The sequence below is a fragment of the Rhinatrema bivittatum genome, chromosome 1 (genome assembly GCF_901001135.1).
Source record: "Rhinatrema bivittatum chromosome 1, aRhiBiv1.1, whole genome shotgun sequence".
NCBI lineage: Eukaryota > Metazoa > Chordata > Amphibia > Gymnophiona > Rhinatrematidae > Rhinatrema > Rhinatrema bivittatum.
In genome coordinates, this window is record NC_042615.1 from 215520196 (window position 1) to 215540832 (window position 20637).

Here is a 20637-nt window from a genome sequence, read left to right on the forward strand (position 1 = left end):
ACAGAGGTCAACAGACAGCTTTCAGACATCCAGTATTATAAGCCCTATTCAGAAAGCCCCCTACTACAGAACTCTATTCCACAATCATCTCTCTCGTGCAAGTGGCATTAGAAAACTCTTTTCTCACTACTTTAGTTTCTTCTTGAGAAACATCCAGTAGTACCCACCTTCAAAATACTTCCTAAGGTCCATACATCCTTGGTCAATCCAGCAGCCCATCCTATTGTGGCTGGTATCAATTCTATCTTGGAATCTTTGTCTAAATTTGTTGACCTGTTTTTTGGCATCCATTTGTGTCCCAGATTCCATCATATTATATGGGACACTAGCCATTTTATTTCTTTATTAGGAACAATATTATTCATTTCCCTCCCTTTTTTCTTGGTCACTTTGGATGTTGTATCCCTGTATTCTAACATGGCCCAGGAAGATGCCATTGAAGTCATGGAACACACTTTAAATTTATTTATTTATTTATTTAGGGTTTTTATATACCGACATTCTCGATATACATATCAAATCAAGTCGGTTTCCATATAACAAAACTGTCGCCGGTAAGGCGTTACATTAAACATGGTAAAGGTAAAGGGAGTACATTAAACAATAGACAAAGTATTGAACAGAGAACGTGCAGCATAACATTAAACAATCAACAAATTATTGAACAAAAGAACGTAGATCAATAAATATAAAATATTAAACGTAAAAAAGATATATAAAATAAAATAACTATGGGAAGAGCATGAGCTAGAAAGCTGATGCTTCAAGAGATGGTTTTTCATAGCAGGTGGGTGGACTGTCCAGAAAAGGTCCTGAAGGTCCTAAGTGTATAAAGTCGGTAGTGGACTTTATATTGTGCTATTTTGCTCTTTGACCTGTGTCGAATTGTTTCTGCGATTCCGAATAGGCTTGTCGGAAGAGCCACGTTTTGAGGTTTTTCTTGAAGGTAAGATGGCAGGTTTCAAGACGAAGATCTGGCGGTAATGAGTTCCATAGGGAGGGCCCAGCAGTGGAGAGTGCTCGTTTTGCTAGCGAAGTTTTAATCGGGGGAGCATATAAAGAACCTTTATAATTATATCTGATGGGTCTTTTTGATGTGTGAAGGCGGAGTTGCGAGGTAAGATTTAGGTGAGCGCTTCCCATAATATCCTTGTGGATCATTGATAATGTCTTGAAGGTGATTCTAGCTTTTATGGGAAGCCAGTGGAGGTAGAGCAGAATTGGAGTGATGTGGGCTCTTTTGTTGGTGTTGGTGAGTAGCCTCGCTGCAGCGTTTTGTACCATCTGTAAGGGTTTTATGGACGAAAACGGAAGACCTAGCAGAAGAGAATTGCAGTAGTCTAACTTGGACAGAATTATGGACTGGACTACTAAGCGGAAGTCGTTGAAGTGAAGGAGTGGTTTCAGATTTTTTAACACTTGGAGTTTGAAGTAACATTCTTTGGTTGTGTTGTGAATGAAAGATTTAAGGTTGAATTGATCGTCGATGCGCACCCCTAAGTCTCTGACTGAAGGTGAGTGGTTTAAGGGTGGTATTGTGGATTGTGTTGAGCTTTGGATGTTGAAGAGTGTGTGGTTTTCGTCAGGAGAGATGATGAGGATTTCTGTTTTATTTTTGTTGAGTATAAGGTTGAGGCTGGATAGCAGGGAATTGATGGATAGTAAGCAGTTGTTCCAATGAGCCCAGGTTTTTTGGAGTGATTCTGTGATGGGAAGAATTATCTGAATGTCATCAGCGAAAATATAGTGCTTTAGCTTGAGACTGGAGAGTAGGTGGCAGAGTGGAAGCAGGTAAATGTTAAATAGGGTAGGGGAGAGCGATGAACCTTGAGGTACTCCTCTGCTTGATTTGATAGGAGGTGATTCTATGTTATTTATCTTGACTTTGTAGGATCTATTTTCTAGGAATGATTGAAACCAACTATGAGCTTCTCCTTGGATTCCTATATCTGATAGCCGCTCGAGGAGGATGTCATGATTTACCGTGTCGAATGCGGCGGATAAGTCGAGAAGAGCGAGGAGGTACGATTGTTTTTTTTTCTAGGTTCAGGAGGATGGTGTCAGATAGTGATGTTAGTAGAGCTTCTGTGTTTTGTGATTTCCTGAATCCAAACTGAAAGGGGGAGAGTATATTGTTCTCCTCCAGGTAATCGGCCAGTTGCTTATTGACGAATCTCTCCATTACTCTTGAGATTAGGGGTAGGTTGGCTATTGGGCGGAAGTTGGCAGGGTCTGTAGTAGGCAAGTTGGGTTTTTTTAGTAATGGTTTCAGAATGGCTATTTTCAGTTGTTCTGGGACCTTTCCTTGAGTTAAAGAGCAGTTTATGATGTTTGCTAATGCTTTGGAGATGGTGTTGGGAATAGATAGTAAGAGCTTGGAGGGAATGGTGTCCAGTGGGTGAGAGGATGGTTTAAGTTTATTGAGGATGTTTTCAATTTCCAGGGATGATGGGGTCTCGAATGCTGATAAGCTGTATTTTTTGATGTGTGTCGGAGTGCTGGGAGGTATTGCTGTCAGAAGTTGAGTGGAGGTTGTGATAGAGGTGCTCTGGGGTGTAGTTGCTGTCGGCTGTTGGGGTGTTGTTGCTGTCAGCTGTTGGGTTGAGATAGTTGGGTTGAGATTGGCGATTGGCTTGAGGAGATTGGTGATCTTGTTGTCGAAGTAAATTGCTAGTTCCAATGCTAAATCAGAGGGAACCTTCGTGTTAGGTCCCTACATCTTTTCTAGTGATTCTCATATGCTTAATCCTTACACACAATATCTTTGTCTTCCTTGATATTTACTACTAACAGATCAAAGGGGCAGCAATGGGTGCTACAATGGCACCCTCCATTGCTTTCCTCTATGTGTCTCACTTTGAATTCACCTTTGGGTATCCCTCTTCTTTCAAACATTTTCTCCCCCCTGGCTTCGTTACATACAACATGCTGCTTCATTTCTTGAGCCATCATCCACATTCCTGGCTTGATAATATCCCTGTAGGACAATTCTTTAGACTCAGACGGCTTTGTTCCACTCAGGAAGATTTTATCTCTAAAGCTACAAGTATGATCACTCGCTTCAAGGCCAGAGCGTATCCTTCTCATGTTATTAAACATGCATACAAACGTACGTTAATAGAGATTTGCTGTTCCTTCCACAGCCTGAGAAGTCCTCAAATACACTAACCTGTGTCCTTCCCTTTTCAAATTGTATTTCTATGGTCTGCTCTACAATCCGTAAATACTGGCCCATTTCGTGTCCACACTAAATATTTTGCTCTCCATCATGCTTTGCTTTCCACAGGGGAGGCTACTTATGGGACCGCCTGGTTTCCTCAGAACTCTGTTTCCCTCCTGCAGCTGCATCACGACAGTCAGGACACTACCCTTGTGAACAGTGCTCAGTACGCCTCTCTCCTTTTTCTTTCTCCATCTTTACCATCCTATTTCAGCTAAAGCCTATAGTTTAAAAGCATTACTCAGACTGCTCTTCCACAGGCGTCATTTATGTTATTCTATGTCCCTGCCCCTTTATCTACGTTGGGAAAAACTGAAAGAGCATTACATACCAGGATTACAGAGCAACGCTCATGCCTACCCACTGGCAGAAACATTTACACACCATCTCTGATCTTAGGTTTTTTGTCCCAGGGAGAGGAGGGGGATTTCTCTACACATCTCCTTTGCTGCAAACAATGTGGGTATTTGAACTGCAATCTCTTGTCCCATCTGGCTTAAACAAAGAAACTGAATGGCATCACTTCTGCTGGCATCCTTTCCTTTGTCGAAGTTCTGCTTTATCACATTCAGTTTAGGACGTCTAGTCTGCTAGTACTCTAGCTTTGATTGGTTGCTGTATGTCATGTGTCTTTTCCTTGTTTGGCTCTTAATTTGGGGCCCTTTCGCTGTATATCAGGATGCCTTCAGTCGGTGCACTAATGATGTGGTGTACGCCCTTCACATTGAAATAATTGACAACTGACTCTGCTCCTCTTCGATCGATCGCAGCTCTGTTAATTTGTTTACCTGTTTCTTATTTTTCTTGCAGATGTTTTAAGTGGCATGAATGACCTGTTCTGCTTTCTACAGGCTACTCTGCCTTAGGCTTAAATACTTTCTGCATCAGGTATGTTTGTACTGTAATGCATCCTCTAATTTCCCATTAAGATTCTACACAGGTTTTACTCATGCACTGCTTTTACATTTATTTTTTCAGCCATTTTCCCCGATGCTGTGCACAGTGCTGGCTGAACCCTGGCATTCTACCTTTTCTAGCACTTCTTCATTTGCTACTTCAGATATCCAACTACAGTTTTGTTTTCCTAACTGGAGTTTATGTATCCCTTTTATGCAATGTCATGTACCTCTTCGGGGTCCTATGAAGCTTACATATATGTGGATATGACCGCTAATTACTGGGCAGTCTTTAGCATGTAACATTTCTATCATTAAGTGCCTTTTATCCTTTTTATACCATCTTTTTCCTTATATTCGGACTAGTGTTCTTAAGCCTGCCTTGGTGTTTACTTACCGTATCATCCTCTAGATATGCAATATTTGTGTTTCCAGTGCAATGTCAGTTTCTTTTAATTTATGTTATTTATTTACATTTTGTTCTAGAAACTATTATGGGTCCCTCCTGATGCAGCCCCACCGGTGAAACACAGGCGTGTTGAAAGGAATTGGATTGATATGAATCTGTTAGCCCGCGATTGGATGCACGTTTTTGACGCGCTATTACCCCTTACTGAATAAGGGGTAAAGCTAGCGCGTCAAAAACGCGGGCTAACAGTGCACTCCGCCGGAGCGCACTGTACTGTATTGGCCTGACAGTGTGGCAGTTACAACCCTAAACAGAAGGCACATAGGTAACCTGCATGATGCAGCAGTTACAACCCTAAACCCCTTGCTCGGCAGATTGGCTGGGCTATTTCTTTATGTGATGTTATTTACTATTGGGCCACTATTCAACATGTTTGTCCGGCTAAGTTAAAGAGGTAGATCTGGGAATCATCAGAATAAAAGTGGTACTGAAAGCCATGGGAAGGGATCAGAACATGGAGGGAAGAGGTGCAAATAAAAACGAGAAGAGGGTCCAGGACAGAACCTTAAGGCACATCACCTGATAGTGGTGGAGGGAGAACCACCAGAAGATACAGTAAAAGTCCGATGGGAGAAGTAAGAAGAAAACAAAGATGCAGCAGGGTCCCCAAATCCAGTTAAGTACAGGATGTCAAGCAGTAGACAATGTCAAGCAGTAGACAATGTCAAAAGCCATGTATTTTTTTGCTCTTATGTTTAAATGTTACTCAAAAAGTTATACAATATGTTTCTCAAAAAAGTTCTTTGTTATATGTAATTGCCCACAAGTAAGCTTATTCAACTGTTCTCTGTAAACCGATTTGATTTACATATAATGTAAGAAGATCGGTATATAAAAACCATAAATAAATAAATAAATAAATAAAATAAATAAAAGCAGTGGATAAATCAAGGCTGATGAGGAACAAATAAAGGATTTTGGCCTTGGTAACAAAGAATTTGCTGGGCCCTTTGGCAAATGCATTTTCTGTGGAATCTAGAGGGAGAAAGCCAGACTGAAGCAATCCACAATGGCTTTCGATTAAATAGAGTCAAAACAGTTGAGAAAAATGGCACATTCAAGCAGTTTGGATGAGTAAAGGAGGAGGGAGACAGGATGATAGCAGCGCAGGAAGAGTCAGATGAGGTTTTATTGAGGAGTGGTGTGATCACAGCAGATCTGAAGGGAGAAGGGATAGTCACAGTAGCAAGTGATTGATTGAAGATATGACATATGGAGGGCAAACTGCAGAGGAGATAGAAGTGAGGAGCCAGGCATGAGATCGAAGGAAAAAGTAGTGAGTTTTGAGGAGAGAAGATGGGTGGTTTCCTCCTCCATCAGAAAAGGAAGAACTTGTGGCAGGGCCAAAAGAAGGGGAATTGAATGAAGTGGGAGTAGAGAGGGCAGTCTGATGGAGAATTCACAATCTTGTCATTCTTTTTTCAAGGAAGAAGTCACCCATAGTGTGAATGGATGGAAAGCGGATGCAATTTAAAGAGGGAGGATAGTATGGCAAACAGGCAGCAGGGGGTTGGAGGCAAGACTGTTTGTCAGATGGACATAATGTTCCTTGGTAAGTGTAATAGCAGACCAGAATAAAGTGAGCATAGATTTGAAATAAATGAAATCAGCAAGGGAACAAAAATTCTGCCAAAGACGTTCTTCAGTGTGGGCCCAGGAATGTAGAAAGTGAACTCTGGAGGTGGGCCAAGGTTTGGATTTACAGGATGGAGGAGGAGTGGAGCAAGAATGTCCAAAGCAGAGAAGATTAAACTGTATTTTGAATAAACTGTCTCATGAAGAGAATCTGACAAGTTGGTGGAGGAGAGGAGAGATGAGACAGTACTGGAGAGAACGCCATAGCAAACAGCTAAGATATTCCTAAGTGTTGGTGGTGATTGGATGAGACTGTGGGGGAGAGTTATTATGAACAAAAGTTATCAGATGATAGTCAGAGAGGGGAAGAACAGAAGCAGAGACGTCTGAGAGAGTGCAGGTGGAAGCAAGAATTAGGGCAAGGCAGTAGCCATGCTGGTGAGTAGGAGCAGTAGTGCATAGTTTGAGGTCAAATGAAAAGCTTAAGGACATAAGAACATGCCATACTGGGTCAGACCAAGGGTCCATTAAGCCCAGCATCCTGTTTCCAACAGTGGCCAATCCAGGCCATAAGAACCTGGCAAGTACCCAAAAACTAAGTCTATTCCATGTTACCGTTGCTAGTAATAGCAGTGGCTATTTTCTAAGTCTACTTAATTAATAGCGGGTAAAGGACTCCTCCTCCAAGAACTTATCCAATCCTTTTTTAAACACAGCTATACTAACTGAACTAACCACATCCTCTGGCAACAAATTCCAGAGTATAATTGTGCATTGAGTGAAGAAGAACTTTCTCCAATTAGTTTTAAATGTGCCACATGCTAACTTCATGGAGTGCCCCCTAGTCTTTCTATTATCTGAAAGACGAAATAACCGATTCACATCTACCCGTTCTAGACCTCTCATGATTTTAAACACCTCTATCATTTCCCCCCTCAGCCGTCTCTTCTCCAAGCTGAAAAGTCCTAACCTCTTCAGCCTTTCCTCATAGGGGAGCTGTTCCATTCCCCTTATCATTTTGGTCGCCCTTCTCTTTACCTTCTCCATCACAATTATATATTTTTTGAGATGCGGCAACCAGAATTCAAGGTGGGGTCTCACCATGGAGCGATACAGAGGCATTATGACATTTTCCGTTTTATTCGCCATTTCCTTCCTAATAATTCCCAACATTCTGTTAAGAAGAGGAACTTTAGGGATTATCAACATGGAGGTTAAAGTCCCCAAGAACAAGGATGGGGAAAATAGTTCAAGGGAGAAAGAAAACCAGGAATCAAAGTCAGCAAGGAAAATGGAGCAGGACTTATCGGGGGGATGATAAATAACAATTACCCAGAGTGAAAGCAGGGTGAATAGATGGATGGCGTGGGCATTGAAGTGTTAGGATTTGCTGCTCGTGGGTAGGCCCCTTGAGCCGCTGGACTTATCACCAATCCCACCAGTAGCTGGCCATGAACTTGCGGAAGAATGCCACCAGACCCCTCTCATATGGCATGGGATGCTGCTATCACTGCTGATCCTCTGATCCACCTTAGGTGCACGCACGTCAGACTGCACACTAGTCAAAGGGTCTGTGGCGGGAAAATACCTGTGGCACCCAACAATGATGTCAGCTCCTCAGCCCTATGTAAGGGCTTCCCAGACTTCCCCTCCTTAGTTCATCAATGTGTCTCCTGCCTAGCAGAATGTGTTGCTACAGCATTCCTGAATTTCCAGTCTCATCTTGCCTTGTCTTCCCATCCAGCCTCATCCAACTTTGCCTTTCAGTCCAGCCTCTTTCAGCCTTGACTTCCAGCCCAATCCATCCAGCTTGTCTTCCTTGTTGTCTCATGAGGACATCCTTGTTGATGCAATCATTTTGGCCCTGCTATGGTTCCTGCTTCATCAGTCCCACATTAACTGGGCAATGATGCAGATTTCCAGATGAGGCCCTAATTGTCATGAAGAAAGTATTACCAAAGTCTCTCCTGTAGTACCTGTGGCCTGGACTGTCACCCAGAACTCTCAGGCCTGCCGTCACAGTATACCAACTTTGCTGATGTGTTCAGTAAATGGCAGGAAGAGGTCCTGCTGCCTCATTGCTCCTATGATTGTACCATAGACCTAATCCCAGGTAAGGTTTCACCTAGAGTTTAAATGCTTTCTGCTCTGGAAACAGGCTTTATTCATCCCTCTTCCTCACCTGAAGGGGCTGGATTCTTTTTCATCAGGAAGAAGGACAGGTTGCTACATCCCTACATTGATTATCATAGTCTCAACACTATTACTAAAAAAAATGTATATCCGCATCCCTTGACCTGAGAGCTCTTTGACCACTTCCAGGTTGCACAAGTATTAACGAAGTTGGACCGCCGGGGAGCGTACAACTTTATATGAATCCAAGAAGGCGATGAGAGGAAGATCGCCCTTAAAACCAGTGAAGGACATTATAAGTGCCTGGTAATGCCCTTCGGGTTGTGCAATGCCCCCACTGTCTTCCAATTTATGGTAAACAAGATCTTCCAGGACTTGCTTACTGTCATGTGGTGGACTATCTAGAGGATATCCTGATCTTCTCAGTCATTGTCTGAGCACCGACACCATGCGAAACAGGTTCTTCAAAGTCTCCATGAGCACCATCTCTACACTAAGTTAGAGAAGTATATCTTTGAACAGGAAGAACTCCCCTTTCTGGGGTTTATCATCTCACATCAAGGCACTTGGATGAAGCCAGAGAAAATAAAGGCCTTATTAGAGTGGACCTAGCCTATAGACCTCAAAGAGATACAACGCTTTCCTGGATTCACAAACTACTACATGCAATTTATACCTGAGTACTCCACCTTGGTGGCCCCACACATGGCCCTCGCAAGAAAGGGTTCAGACACCAAGAACTGGACCTCGGGTGCAATTCAGGCCTTTGAACAGCTAAAGAAGGAGTTCATCTTTGATATATGCTTTCATCATCCAGATCCATCTCATCCATTCATTCTGGGGGTAGATTCCTCTATCCTTTGGGTAGACTCTGTCCTCCTATAGCATAACTCTAATGGTACTCTTGTGACTCACTCCTATTTTTCAAGGAAATTCTCTCCAGTCAAGAAAAATTATACTATCTGTGATTGTGAGTTGCTAGTGTCAAGCTAGCCTTGGAAGAATGGCAACATCCGCTGGAAGGGGCCGAATACACAGTAACCATTTATACGATCACAAGAATCTTGAACATTTGGCACAAGCTCAGAGGCTAAACCCCAGGAAATCCCGCTAATCTATGTTTTTTTAATCGATTTGATGTTGAGCTGCAATACTGGCCTGCCGACAAGAACTGCCAAGCTGATGCTCTCTCCCGGTGTTCAATACTGAGGGGAAATTGGAATCCCCACAGCACATTATTGACCCAGCCAAGATTGTGTTGCCTCCCAGCAAGACGGTGGTACCCCAATGTTTACATCTAAAGGTTCTTGAGTGGGGGCATGATTCCCATCTATCTGGTCATCCTGGTGTTACCCAGACATTGGAATTAATCATACAACATTACTGGTGGCCTCAGATGAAGACTGATGTTCACATGTAGGATCTTGTCCTACATGTACCATGCATAAGAGTGTCAGAGCATAACTGTGGGGATTGTTACAGCTGCTGCCATTCCCCATGGAACCCTGGACCCATGTGGCTACAAATTTTGTCTTGTGACTTTTCTCTCTCTGGCAGCAATACCACCATATGGGTAGCTGTGGATAGATTCTCAAAGATGGTGCATTTCATCCCTCTTCCCAGACTCCCATCTGCACCCAAACTAGCTAAACTCTTTGTGCAACACATCTTTTATCTGCATAGGCTATCACTTCACATACTCTCAGACCGAGGGGGTTCAGTTTACAGTGTGATACTGGAAAGGCCTGTGCAGAAAATTTAGAAATACATTGGATTTCACATCTGCTTACCACCCTCAGAGTAATGGTCAAACTGATTGGGTGAATCAAAGCCTCAAAGCCTTCTTGTGGGCTTACGTGAACCTACAACAAGACAATTGGGCCTCTCTTAATGCATGGGCAAAGTTTGCCCATAACAATTATGTGAGTAGCTCCACAGGATCATCCCCCTTTTATGTCATCTTTGGGTGATATCTTCGTGTATCCAGACTGCTCCCTATCTCTGACAAATGTCCAGCGGCCAACCTGACAGGACAGGAGCTTCAAGAACTTTGGCAAAAAAAAAAACCCCAGCTTCTTCTGAACAAAGTGGCAAAACATTCTAAAGAACAAGCTGACAGGAAACACCATCCTGCACCTTAGCTGCATCCAGGATGCTTAATCTGGTTTAGCACCAAGAATCTGAGACTCAAGATGTCCTCTATGAAGTTCGCTCCATGATTCATAAGACTCTTTCCTATTGACAAGCAACTCGGCCCTTTGGCATACAAGCTCAGACTACTACCGTCTATGAGGATTCACAACATATTCCATGTCTCTCTGTTAAAACCAGCCATCCAATCTTGGCTGGGTAGACTGCTCCTCCAGACCATTAAAGTAGCCATCAAAAAAGGTACCCAATTCAAGGTACAAGAAATTCTACATTCGTGTAAGGTCTGAAATCAACTACGGTACCACATTTCCTGGAAGAACTATGGACCTGAGGAAAATCCCTGGAGAGCCAGCTGCTAATCAGCAAGCTCCTCAGCTACTCAAGGACTTCCACAAAAGATTCCACAATAAAACTGGGCTCTGGAAAATGGAGAGGGGGCTTTGGAGGGGGGAACTGATAGGATTCACAGCTCGTGGGAAGGTCCTGGGAGCCACTGAACTTACCCCTGGCTGTGAGCTCATGGCAGGACACTGTCAGGCTCCCCTCATGTAGCATAGGTCGCTGCCATCACTAGCACTCCTTCAGTCCTTCTTAGGTGAGCACGATGGACTGTGCACTAGTTAAAGAGCCCACAGCGGGAAAATGCCTGTAGTACCCACTGATAACATTAGCCGCCTCAGCCCTATATAAGGGCTTCCCGGACTCCCCCTCCTCACCTTAGCAATGGGTCTGCTGCCTAGTCGAATGTGTTGCTACACCGTTCCTGCATTCCCAGCTTCATTTTCCCTTGTCTTCCAGTTCAGCTTTGTCCAGTCTTGCCTTCCCGACCAGCGTTGCCTTCCTCATCCAGCCTTGTCTTCCAGCCCAATCCATCCAGCGTGTCTTCTTTGTTGTCTCATCCTTTTTATCTTCTGTGTGTTCACGTCCACCCTCGGTTTGTCGCTTCAGAACTTGACCTCTTGTTTGGACCTGACTACACTTGCCCGCTGCCTGCCCTGGCTTTGGCTTTCCTCTGACTCTCGTAAGCCTGCTGTCTACTTTTTCTCTGGTGTGTCTCTGGAGTCTAAGTACAGCCTCTGCCCTAGGGACCCACCTAAGTCCTGCCTGCCTCCAGAATCCAAGGGCTCAACGTGTGGAGGAGGTGGTTGGTAAAGATGAAGCTTCAGACTGTGCCACTACAGGGTGCATTTGACAGCTGCTGGTATAGGACTCGTGGGCTCACTCTTCAGGCTGTGCCAACTATGCCACAGCACTAAGGTCTCACACACCTACTAGCCCTTACATGAGAAAAAAAGTGGGCTTGAGGTAGAAGAAGCAGTTGATATGCCCCTGACATAGCCACCACAGCCTACCGAGTGTTGCATATGGGAGAAATGATAACTTTCATGACAGAAAGCAGCAACAGAAGAAAGTCCTCAGGAGATAGCCAAGACTCGGTCAAAACAAAAAGATGGCATGAATGAGAGGTAATGTTTTACATGCACAATCAGAAGTACGAACAACACAGTACATGTCAGTGAAGATTTGATGTGATTTGGAGTGAGGATGCTACACCAAGATGAAATTTGTACATTGTACTCTCAACCTAGCTTGATGCACTCTCTACCTTTCCTCACTCCAAATCACATCAAATCTTCACTGACGTGTACTGTGCTGTTTGTACCTCTAACTGTGCATGTAAAAGTAACCCCCAAACCCTAGACCACCAACAAAACCTCACCTAGAGTTACTAGTTGACCCTCCTAAGGTGGTATAAATAGTTGACTAATAGGTGACCATCCCAGAGGCTCTCTCTCTCTCTCTACTCTCCTGCCCAAAACACGATTAGCAATAAACATCACAAATTCCATTTCAGGCATATCATACACCATAACACCAGGAAAAAAGCTGTAAAATATGATAACATGCATTATGCTATCGCTATAACATTAAACACCCCTCATTTTCATAAACTCCACCCAAACACCTCTCTTTTGACTAAATTTTTAAAATTTGCATACATATCTCACGTATCTAACGCATGCATTATGGCGTTATCGCAGGCATTAGGGCCCTAACATGATTTGATAAATGACACTGTAAATTTGCATTGGATAATGAATGTGTCAATTAGTCAGAGATTCTGCAAACTACTGGGATGTATAACTAGTGCAGCTAGTTAGACAAATCTAGAATATATGTTTTTGATTTTATATCAAAGTATTGCCACAGGAATGATTTTCTAAAGAAGCAAATATTTCATGAAAATGGTATCTGTTATTTATGTTTTCCCTACAGAGCTTTTGCCAAATGTAATGTTACAAATATATTTTCAAAACAGATTTTTTTTCAGCTTGTATTCATGCTTTGATATTAAATATTTCTGGCTTAAATAAATAAAACATGGATGTGAATCTTTATTCAGTCAAGAAACTCTCCATCTGGAAGAATCAGTAGTTAAAATATTACACTTACTTCTCAGGCTCTGAACTGAGACAGTGGTGCAACCACTGGTGGGAGCCACAGAACATTTTTGACAAATACACTCTTTACCATTAAAGGTCACTCGGTCACCGGGAGGAAAAGGATGCCTACAAGAGAATAAACAAATTGTTACTTAATACTGTCTTCAGCTCGATTGTTTAAAATATTTATTTTATTTCCATGTTTATAATCAGTTCAATCCAGGTTACTTGGTGGCATACAAATTAACATACATATTAAATTAAAATACAAACTGTAAAAATAATAAAAACAATGATATAAACTAAGAATAATACAAAATAATGCAAAAATACAAACAAAAGATCATAAAAAAATTGAGGCCATATTCAGTAGGCCATTTAGTGAACAAGTTATCCAGCTAAGATTAGTCGGATCACTTGTCCCGTATATTCAGAAGCATAAACGTCCCATTGAATATACTTGCTTAAAGTTATCCGACTAACCATAGCTGGATAACTTTAAACATAACTGGATATTCATTTGAATATTGCTGGTTAGCTGTATAACTTTAGACTTAACCGGATATATTAAAAAAAAATATATCCCGATAAGTTAAGTTCCATCTTTAAAAATGGCGCGGGCCATCCTGTGCTCCTACCATGTGACAGGGGCCAGCCAATGGCATGGATACCCTGTCACATAGTAAGGGCAAAGGGCCATCTGCGCCATTTTTATTAGTGGCAGCAGATGGCCCGAGAGTGGGAGATCGCTCCCGAGACCCCCACTGGACCACCAGGTACTTGTAAAAAGTTTTTTGGGGGGTCGGGAGGGTGGGGGAAGCTAAGGGATCTGTTTTAAAGGGTCGGGGTGGGTTTTTTGTTTATCAGCTCGGGTGCAGCCGATAAAAAAAAAAACGATCGGACCGCACGAAAAAAATTTCAAGATGTGAATCGGAACCGGAATCGGAACCGATTCCGATTCTGATTCACATCTCTAGTTGTAACACCTGTTGGGTGTGGGCTTGATCTTCAGAAAGCCATGAGCAAAGTAAATTACAATTATAATATAATAAACCTCCCATTCCAAAACAACACTAACCGTCAGTACTCTAACAGTTATAACCCTATGAAAAGGTGACCCTGCAAACATTACACTAGGCCCTAAAACACCAATATCCCTCCTATTAGGAAAACAGAACAAACCAAGCTTCTATGGATTCCTGCAAAGAAATGACACATTAGTAGAATAGTTAACCTCAATTACACATGCAGAACACAGACAGACCCTCACCAAATACAGAATAAAGGATCACAAATTAGAATCAGCAATATGCAGACAAAAACTGAAATGGAAACCCCAAGAAGTCAGACTCTGTATGTAACAACGGAAAAACAGAACCACTATTCTTCATACACAAATAAAAATAAAGAAACACAAAGCATCAATTATAATAGGAAATTCATACTAATAAAAGAATATTTTAAAACTACTGACATATAGAATAACTTCTATTAATTGAAGTCATATACATCTAAAATTTCCCATGCAACAATAAGATATTTCAAAACAGCACACATATCAAATAACACCCAATAACTAAAACTAATAAGAATTTTTTTAAAAAGTCACTGCTGTCCATACCTGAGAACTCTTGATTTCCAGTCACCCTGAAATTGTCGAAGATTAGGGGGCTAGGGGGATATACAGACTTTATCTTCTCTCTCTCATACACACTCACATGTTCATTCTCACTCACACATACACTGTCAGATATACATACATACACACTCTCATACACAGGCTCTAAGACCTTCTCGGCTCCACTCTGGGAGACCCTGCTAGGCCCACCTAAGTCCAAGTGGCCCGAGTCTCTATGCGCTACACCTGGGGGGACCGCGGGCTTCCAGTAGTGAAGCGCTTCCTAGCCTCTGTCTCCTTCTGTGCTCTGCCCCCTGGGGGCAGGTGCTTCCTGGTCCCTACCAGGGAGCCATTCTACACTGCTCCAGGACAAGGGTCCACCTCCAAGCACAACAGCAAGGAGGTGAGTAGGGATATTTCCCCAGTTGTTTGGAGGATTACAGGGGTAGTAGAGGCGAGGAGGAGGGAAAACAAGAGCTATTGGTCAGTCTGCTTCCGGAAGTTGTTACAACCACTGAAGATTTGTGGGGACATACTGCCCCTACATTGGGAAACTGGAGTTTTAACTGAGAGAATCAGGAGTCACTTCTCCTGTTTTTGAAATTTAAAGTGGGCAACCTGGGCTTATGTTCTTTGTTGGGAAAGGTTTGGAAAATAGAGCTTAGATACTCATAATGAAATGCCTCACGTGGGAGATGCTATTGAAGGGCCTAACTCCAACACAACTGCATTACCTAAAGTGAAAGGAGAATTGACTACATTGTCAACTTCTAGCCCTATGGATTGTGATGCCATGAGACCACCAACAGCTATACTTGAAGAGAAGTTAGTTGCTGAGAACTCTCTATAGAATCTGCTGTGGCTTCATCTTTGGCTGTACAGACTGAGACCTTTCCACTGAAGTTTCTGAAGGATTATTGCAGAATGCAGAAAAATGCCCCCCAAATTGTTGCAGTCTAATAGCACCTTGTCTTTCTCCATTAGAAGGGAAGAAAGTAGCTTTACATAAAAGTATTCTACTTCAGATTCTCTAGCTTCTATTTTAGGATTTTCTGGGAAATCTGATTTTAAGATACTGTTATGACTGATAAGAAATCTATTTGGATGAATAAGGAAATGAAAAGTAATTATGATGTTTATTAGAATGGCAGTTGTAGAAAGAGAATTAGTTAACAGGTAATAACTGAAACAAGTCACCACATCAAACAACTAAATCTACATTCATTAAAGATAATTTAAATTTATCAAGGCAAAATGAAAATCTTATAAATCAAGTCAGAGCTAAAAACTTGAGGCTGATTTGCCTTCTCACGAGAATTTCCTCATTTATTAGAACCAGATAAAGTCTACAGAGTTCAAAATATTATGAGGTCTGTAATGAATCTTTAGATTCAAGACAATCTTCTGGAGTTCAAGTTATTACATCAAATAATTTGTCAACAGGAAAATTATTTTTGACATTGATATGGTTAAAAGAAAGAAAAGTTGAATGCTTGGTGGCTCATATATGCACATTTTCCAGGATGTTTCTTGGATAACTCAACAATGCCAGAAAAGAATTTTGATATTATGTGAACATTTTCAAAAAATTAAGTCTCAGGTTTCAGTATTTTATCCAGCTAAATTTAGAATTATCTTAGGAGATATCAAATAAGTATGGGAGGACAATTTTCAAATCCATGAACAAGTGTAAATTAGTTAAATGAAAAACTGCCCTCCCTCAATATGGCTAACCACATTTAGAGTAGGTGTTCCTGGGCAGACAGGACTTGCTTTTAGCTATATTAATAACAGAAGGAAGTGCAAAAACGGAATTTTAAGACCCAAAGGATAAGGAAGGGAATATGTATAAGCTGAGAAGAAAGCAGAATTGCTTAACAAATATTTTTGCTGAGTATTCACTGAGAAAGGGCTTAGAGCAAGACTACAGAAAACTGCTTCAAATACGAATAGAAACGAGGGAGATCTCAAACAATTTTCATAAGACTGTGTTGATGAGGAGCTAGCAAAACTAAAAGTAGAGAAGGCAATGGTACTGGACAAAATACATCAGAGGGTAATAATAGAATTTAGGGAAATTCTGGAAAGTCCACTGTTTGATTTTTTCAACATTTCTTTAGAGTCTGGAGTGGTTAATAGAAGGCTTGGGGGTTACTTGGATGGATCAGCAGTTAATATCCTAAAAATAAAAAAAAACTTGCTTGGAAAACTAAATGGACTATTGTGGCCTTTATCTGTCTTCATTTACTGTGTTACTATATGCTACTGTGAGACAGGCAGATATGGTTCCTCCACAAAAGTGTAAGAAAGGTGTCTGAGAACTACAGGTCAGTTAGTCTGAATTTGGTGATGAGTAAATTAATGGAACTGATGCTAAAACAGAGGATAGTAGAGTTTCTGGAATCCAGTAGATTACAGGATGCAAGGTAGTGTTACGAATCAGAAGGTGGACCCCTGTTCCAAGGTAGAGTCAGCCAAAAGGGAGTCAACCCCTTTAGGTCTCTACCGTCGGAGGGCAAGGCCTGATGATGCAGACGTTGAATGAAGACTTCACTGGAAGCTCGCGATCCCTCCAGGAGGAGCCCGTAGGGAACCGGCCGCTGGGACTTAGGAGACTCCCTGAAGACTGAATGTGGGTCTGGATGCAGGTGCCTCCTGCAGGTCGTGGAATCCAGATGGCTGGCGCCTCCAGCAGGTCATAGCCAGTCCAGGAATGGGAGTCGAAGAATAGTCAGGAGCCGGCCCAAGGGTCGAATTCAAGAGGAGGGTCATAAGCTGGTCCAGGAGCAAGTCAGGAGAGTGGTCCGAAGCCAGTCCAGGACCAAACCAGGAGAAGGGTCTGAAGCCAGTCCAGGATCAAGCAAAGAAAATCACAACAGCCGGTCAAAAGGACAAAAGCCAAGGAATCAGTCCAATGGGAGGAGGAGCAGAAGCAGGATGAAGAGCAGAACAAAACCAGGAACACGGAGCTCAGGTAAAATCCAGCAAGGTGCCTCAATACCAAGGCAAAGTCTGAGGAGCAGACCTTGCCTTAAATACCAGAGACGAGGGAGGAGTCCCGGGAAGAAGCCATAAGACCTGCACTGTCATGGCCCCTTTAAATCTTATCTTCAGCCGAGCGCGCGGGTCTAAATCAACCCGGAGGGGGAGGAGTCATCCCGGCCATGCAGGGCCCTGCGGCCGGCCTCAGCAGTGGCTATGGCTGCGAGGAGAGCACCGAAGGAAGCTGCCTGCTCCAGCAGGAGCCTCGGAGACAACCCGACGCCGCGGGTGAGCACTTGGTCCAGGCCACAGACCGCCGCAGCCAGTGGCCATGACAGTACCCCCCCTCCTTTAGGCCTCCCTCTAGAAGGCTTGGGTTTTCCTGGATGTTCAGTGTGAAAATTCTTGAGAAGAATCTTATCCAGGATTTTCTTAGCAGGCTCCCAAGAATTCTCCTCAGGTCCGAATCCCTCCCATGCTAGGAGGTATTCCCATGTGTTGCCTCGTTTCCGGACATCTAGTACTTCATGCACTTGATATATAGTCTCCACCTCTGGGTTGGGGAACTTCAGGAACCTTCTGAGTAGGCCAAGTGAGGATCAAAGGCTTCAGGAGTGACATGTAGAAGGAGTTATGGATTCGCAATGTGGCCGGCAAGTGAAGCTGGTACAACACAGTACCAAGCTGTCGCAGCACCGGAAAGGGCCCAATATAAAGTGGGGCCAAGCGCATGGAAGGAACTCTCAACCGGATGTGCCTGGTGCTAAGCCATACTTTTTCTCCTGGACGGAACTGTGGTGCTGGCCGCCGGTTTGTCGGCAAATATCTTGGCGGTGTGAGCCGTTTTACGGAGCATGTATTGGGTATGAATCCAGAGCCGTCGCAACTGTACAGCAGTAACTGGGCTGCCAGTGATGGCACCAGCAAAGGCAAAGGCAATGGCGGCCTGGGCTGTCATCCAAACACAATCTGGAATGGGGAGGCCCCCGTTGAGGTACAAGCATGTGAGTTGTGCAAGAACTAAGCCCACTAAAGATGTGTCGCCCAATAGTCCTGACGGGAGTTGACCTACATCTGAAGAAATTGTTTTAATGTACGATTTGTACGTTCTGCCTTACCGTTTGCTTGTGGATGAAACACAGTGGTATAGTCCAGAGAAATGCGAAACATCTTACAGAGATTGAGCCAGTAACGGGCCGTAAACTGAGGTCCGCGATCAGATGTGATGTGCTGAGGAACACCATGGAGACGGAAGATATGAAGCATGAATAGTTGGGCCAAGCAAGGAGCAGATAGGAGGGAGGGTAGCGGGATAAAGTGGGCCATTTTTGAAAATCGATCCACTACTATCCCATATTACTGTGTTGCCCTCTGATGGCGGAAAATCCATAATAAAGTCTGTGGAAATATGTGTCCAAGGTTTCTTGGATGTAGGTAACGGCTATAAAAGACTCCAAGTCTTCCCAGTAGGAATCTTGTGTTGCGCACAGGTTGGGCAAGAGTCCCATATGCTCGAATATCTTTGTGCATCTCAGGCCACCAATAATATTGTTGAAGGAGTGTTTGAGACCGAGCTTTTCCCGGGTGTCCAGCTAACTACGAATCATGCCCCCAGGCTAGTACTTTATTATGCAGTCTCTTAGGCACCTCCATTTTACCTGATGGGATGGTAAATGTCGCAGAAAGGGTGATGCAAGCCGGGTCTATAATATGTTGAATAGCCTCATCAATATCCTCTGCAGAGAAGGATCAGGATAGGGCATCTGCCTTAATATTCTTGTTAGCAGAATATGTCATTGCTTATCCGTGCTCATATTTTTCTAGGAAATTTTTGTTGGCTGAACATAATTACTCCATCGGTGGCAAAGAGCTGCTTGCCATTAAACTGGCATTTGAAGAGTGGCGGCAGTGGCTGGAGGGAGCCCAGCATTGTATTACAGTCTACACTGACGATAAGAACCTGGTGTACCTCCAACAGGCCCAACATTTGAACCCGTGTCAAGCTCAGTGGGCGCTGTTTTTCACACACTTCAACTTTGAACTGCAATATCGACTCTCTCCCTCGCTCTCTCTCTCTCTCTCTCTCTCTCTCGGACCATTAACAATGGTCCTCCAGTGGTTGAATGCAGGAAATACAACAGGTCTGGCACTTATCGCAGAATCTGAAAATGGTATCGCAATTTGCGCTAACTTAGCTCTTCGCACAGGTAATTAGCGCAAATTGTGATAAATGCTATATTAGCATAAAACACGCCCCTTTTGCTATCGCATGCGGTACTTACCGCATTTTGATAAATCCAGGCCACAGTTGGTTCAGAGGGTGGCTACTAAAATGGTCTTCATCATAAAGCATATGTAGACAGACTTAAAGATTTAAACATGTATATGTAATCCCTGGGTGGGATAAAACCCAGATAGTGGACCCAAAGGCACACAACCAAAGATTAGACCTATTTGCTCCAGTTCTCAAGGATAGCTTATATGTTTGAGTGGTCCAGGGCTCCCTATGGGGGGGAACTTAGCTTTTGTGCCACAACTACATACACCTTAAGTTAATTATAAACAGCACCAATAATCTTTTAAGTCTATGACAGCAATAAACACACTGGAAGTTGAGTGATTTCCAGCTTCATTTACTGATAGTTGATCACATGGATGAAAAGTGTTGTTTACAGTTCTTTTGATATTATATTATATTGATGAATCAAAAATAACTAGATGAACTCAATGGTGTATCCAAAATAACCAATAATCAATATACAATATACACCTCACTATATTTACAGAAAAAAATGTTTTTGAAGATTTTATTAATTTTTATCTTCTATTGAAATCACTTTGAACACTTTATATTCCTTTTCACTATTTTTTTCTACAACCCACAAGTAGCCACACATGCATCTAGCTATAAACTGCCCAAGGCTGGCAGAGATGAGTTCCCCTGCCAGCTAAAAAGAAGAGGAAGAACCAGGGTCCATTAAGAAAGGCGGGAGACATAGATCAAAATAGGAAATGGTGAATGGAATACAGAAAAAATGGAAGTCTGAGATGAATAATGGAAATAATGAAAATGGGAAAAAATAATGGTGAAAGGTAGCTGGTGTTGAAGAAGGCAAGAAAGAAGGTGGGATGAGAAGGCCTGATAGTGG

General features: G+C 42.8%; 1 protein-coding gene across 1 annotated transcript in view; it reads right to left on the reverse strand.

Annotated features, from left to right (window-relative positions):
• The window catches only part of ABLIM2 (actin binding LIM protein family member 2), a 431671-nt gene that overhangs the window by 316387 nt on the left and 94647 nt on the right, over positions 1 to 20637 (reverse strand). The window contains exon 4 of the mRNA XM_029591702.1: positions 12899 to 13014. Within this exon, the coding sequence (XP_029447562.1) occupies positions 12899 to 13014 (116 nt within the window). The remainder of the gene's footprint in view (positions 1 to 12898; positions 13015 to 20637) is intronic.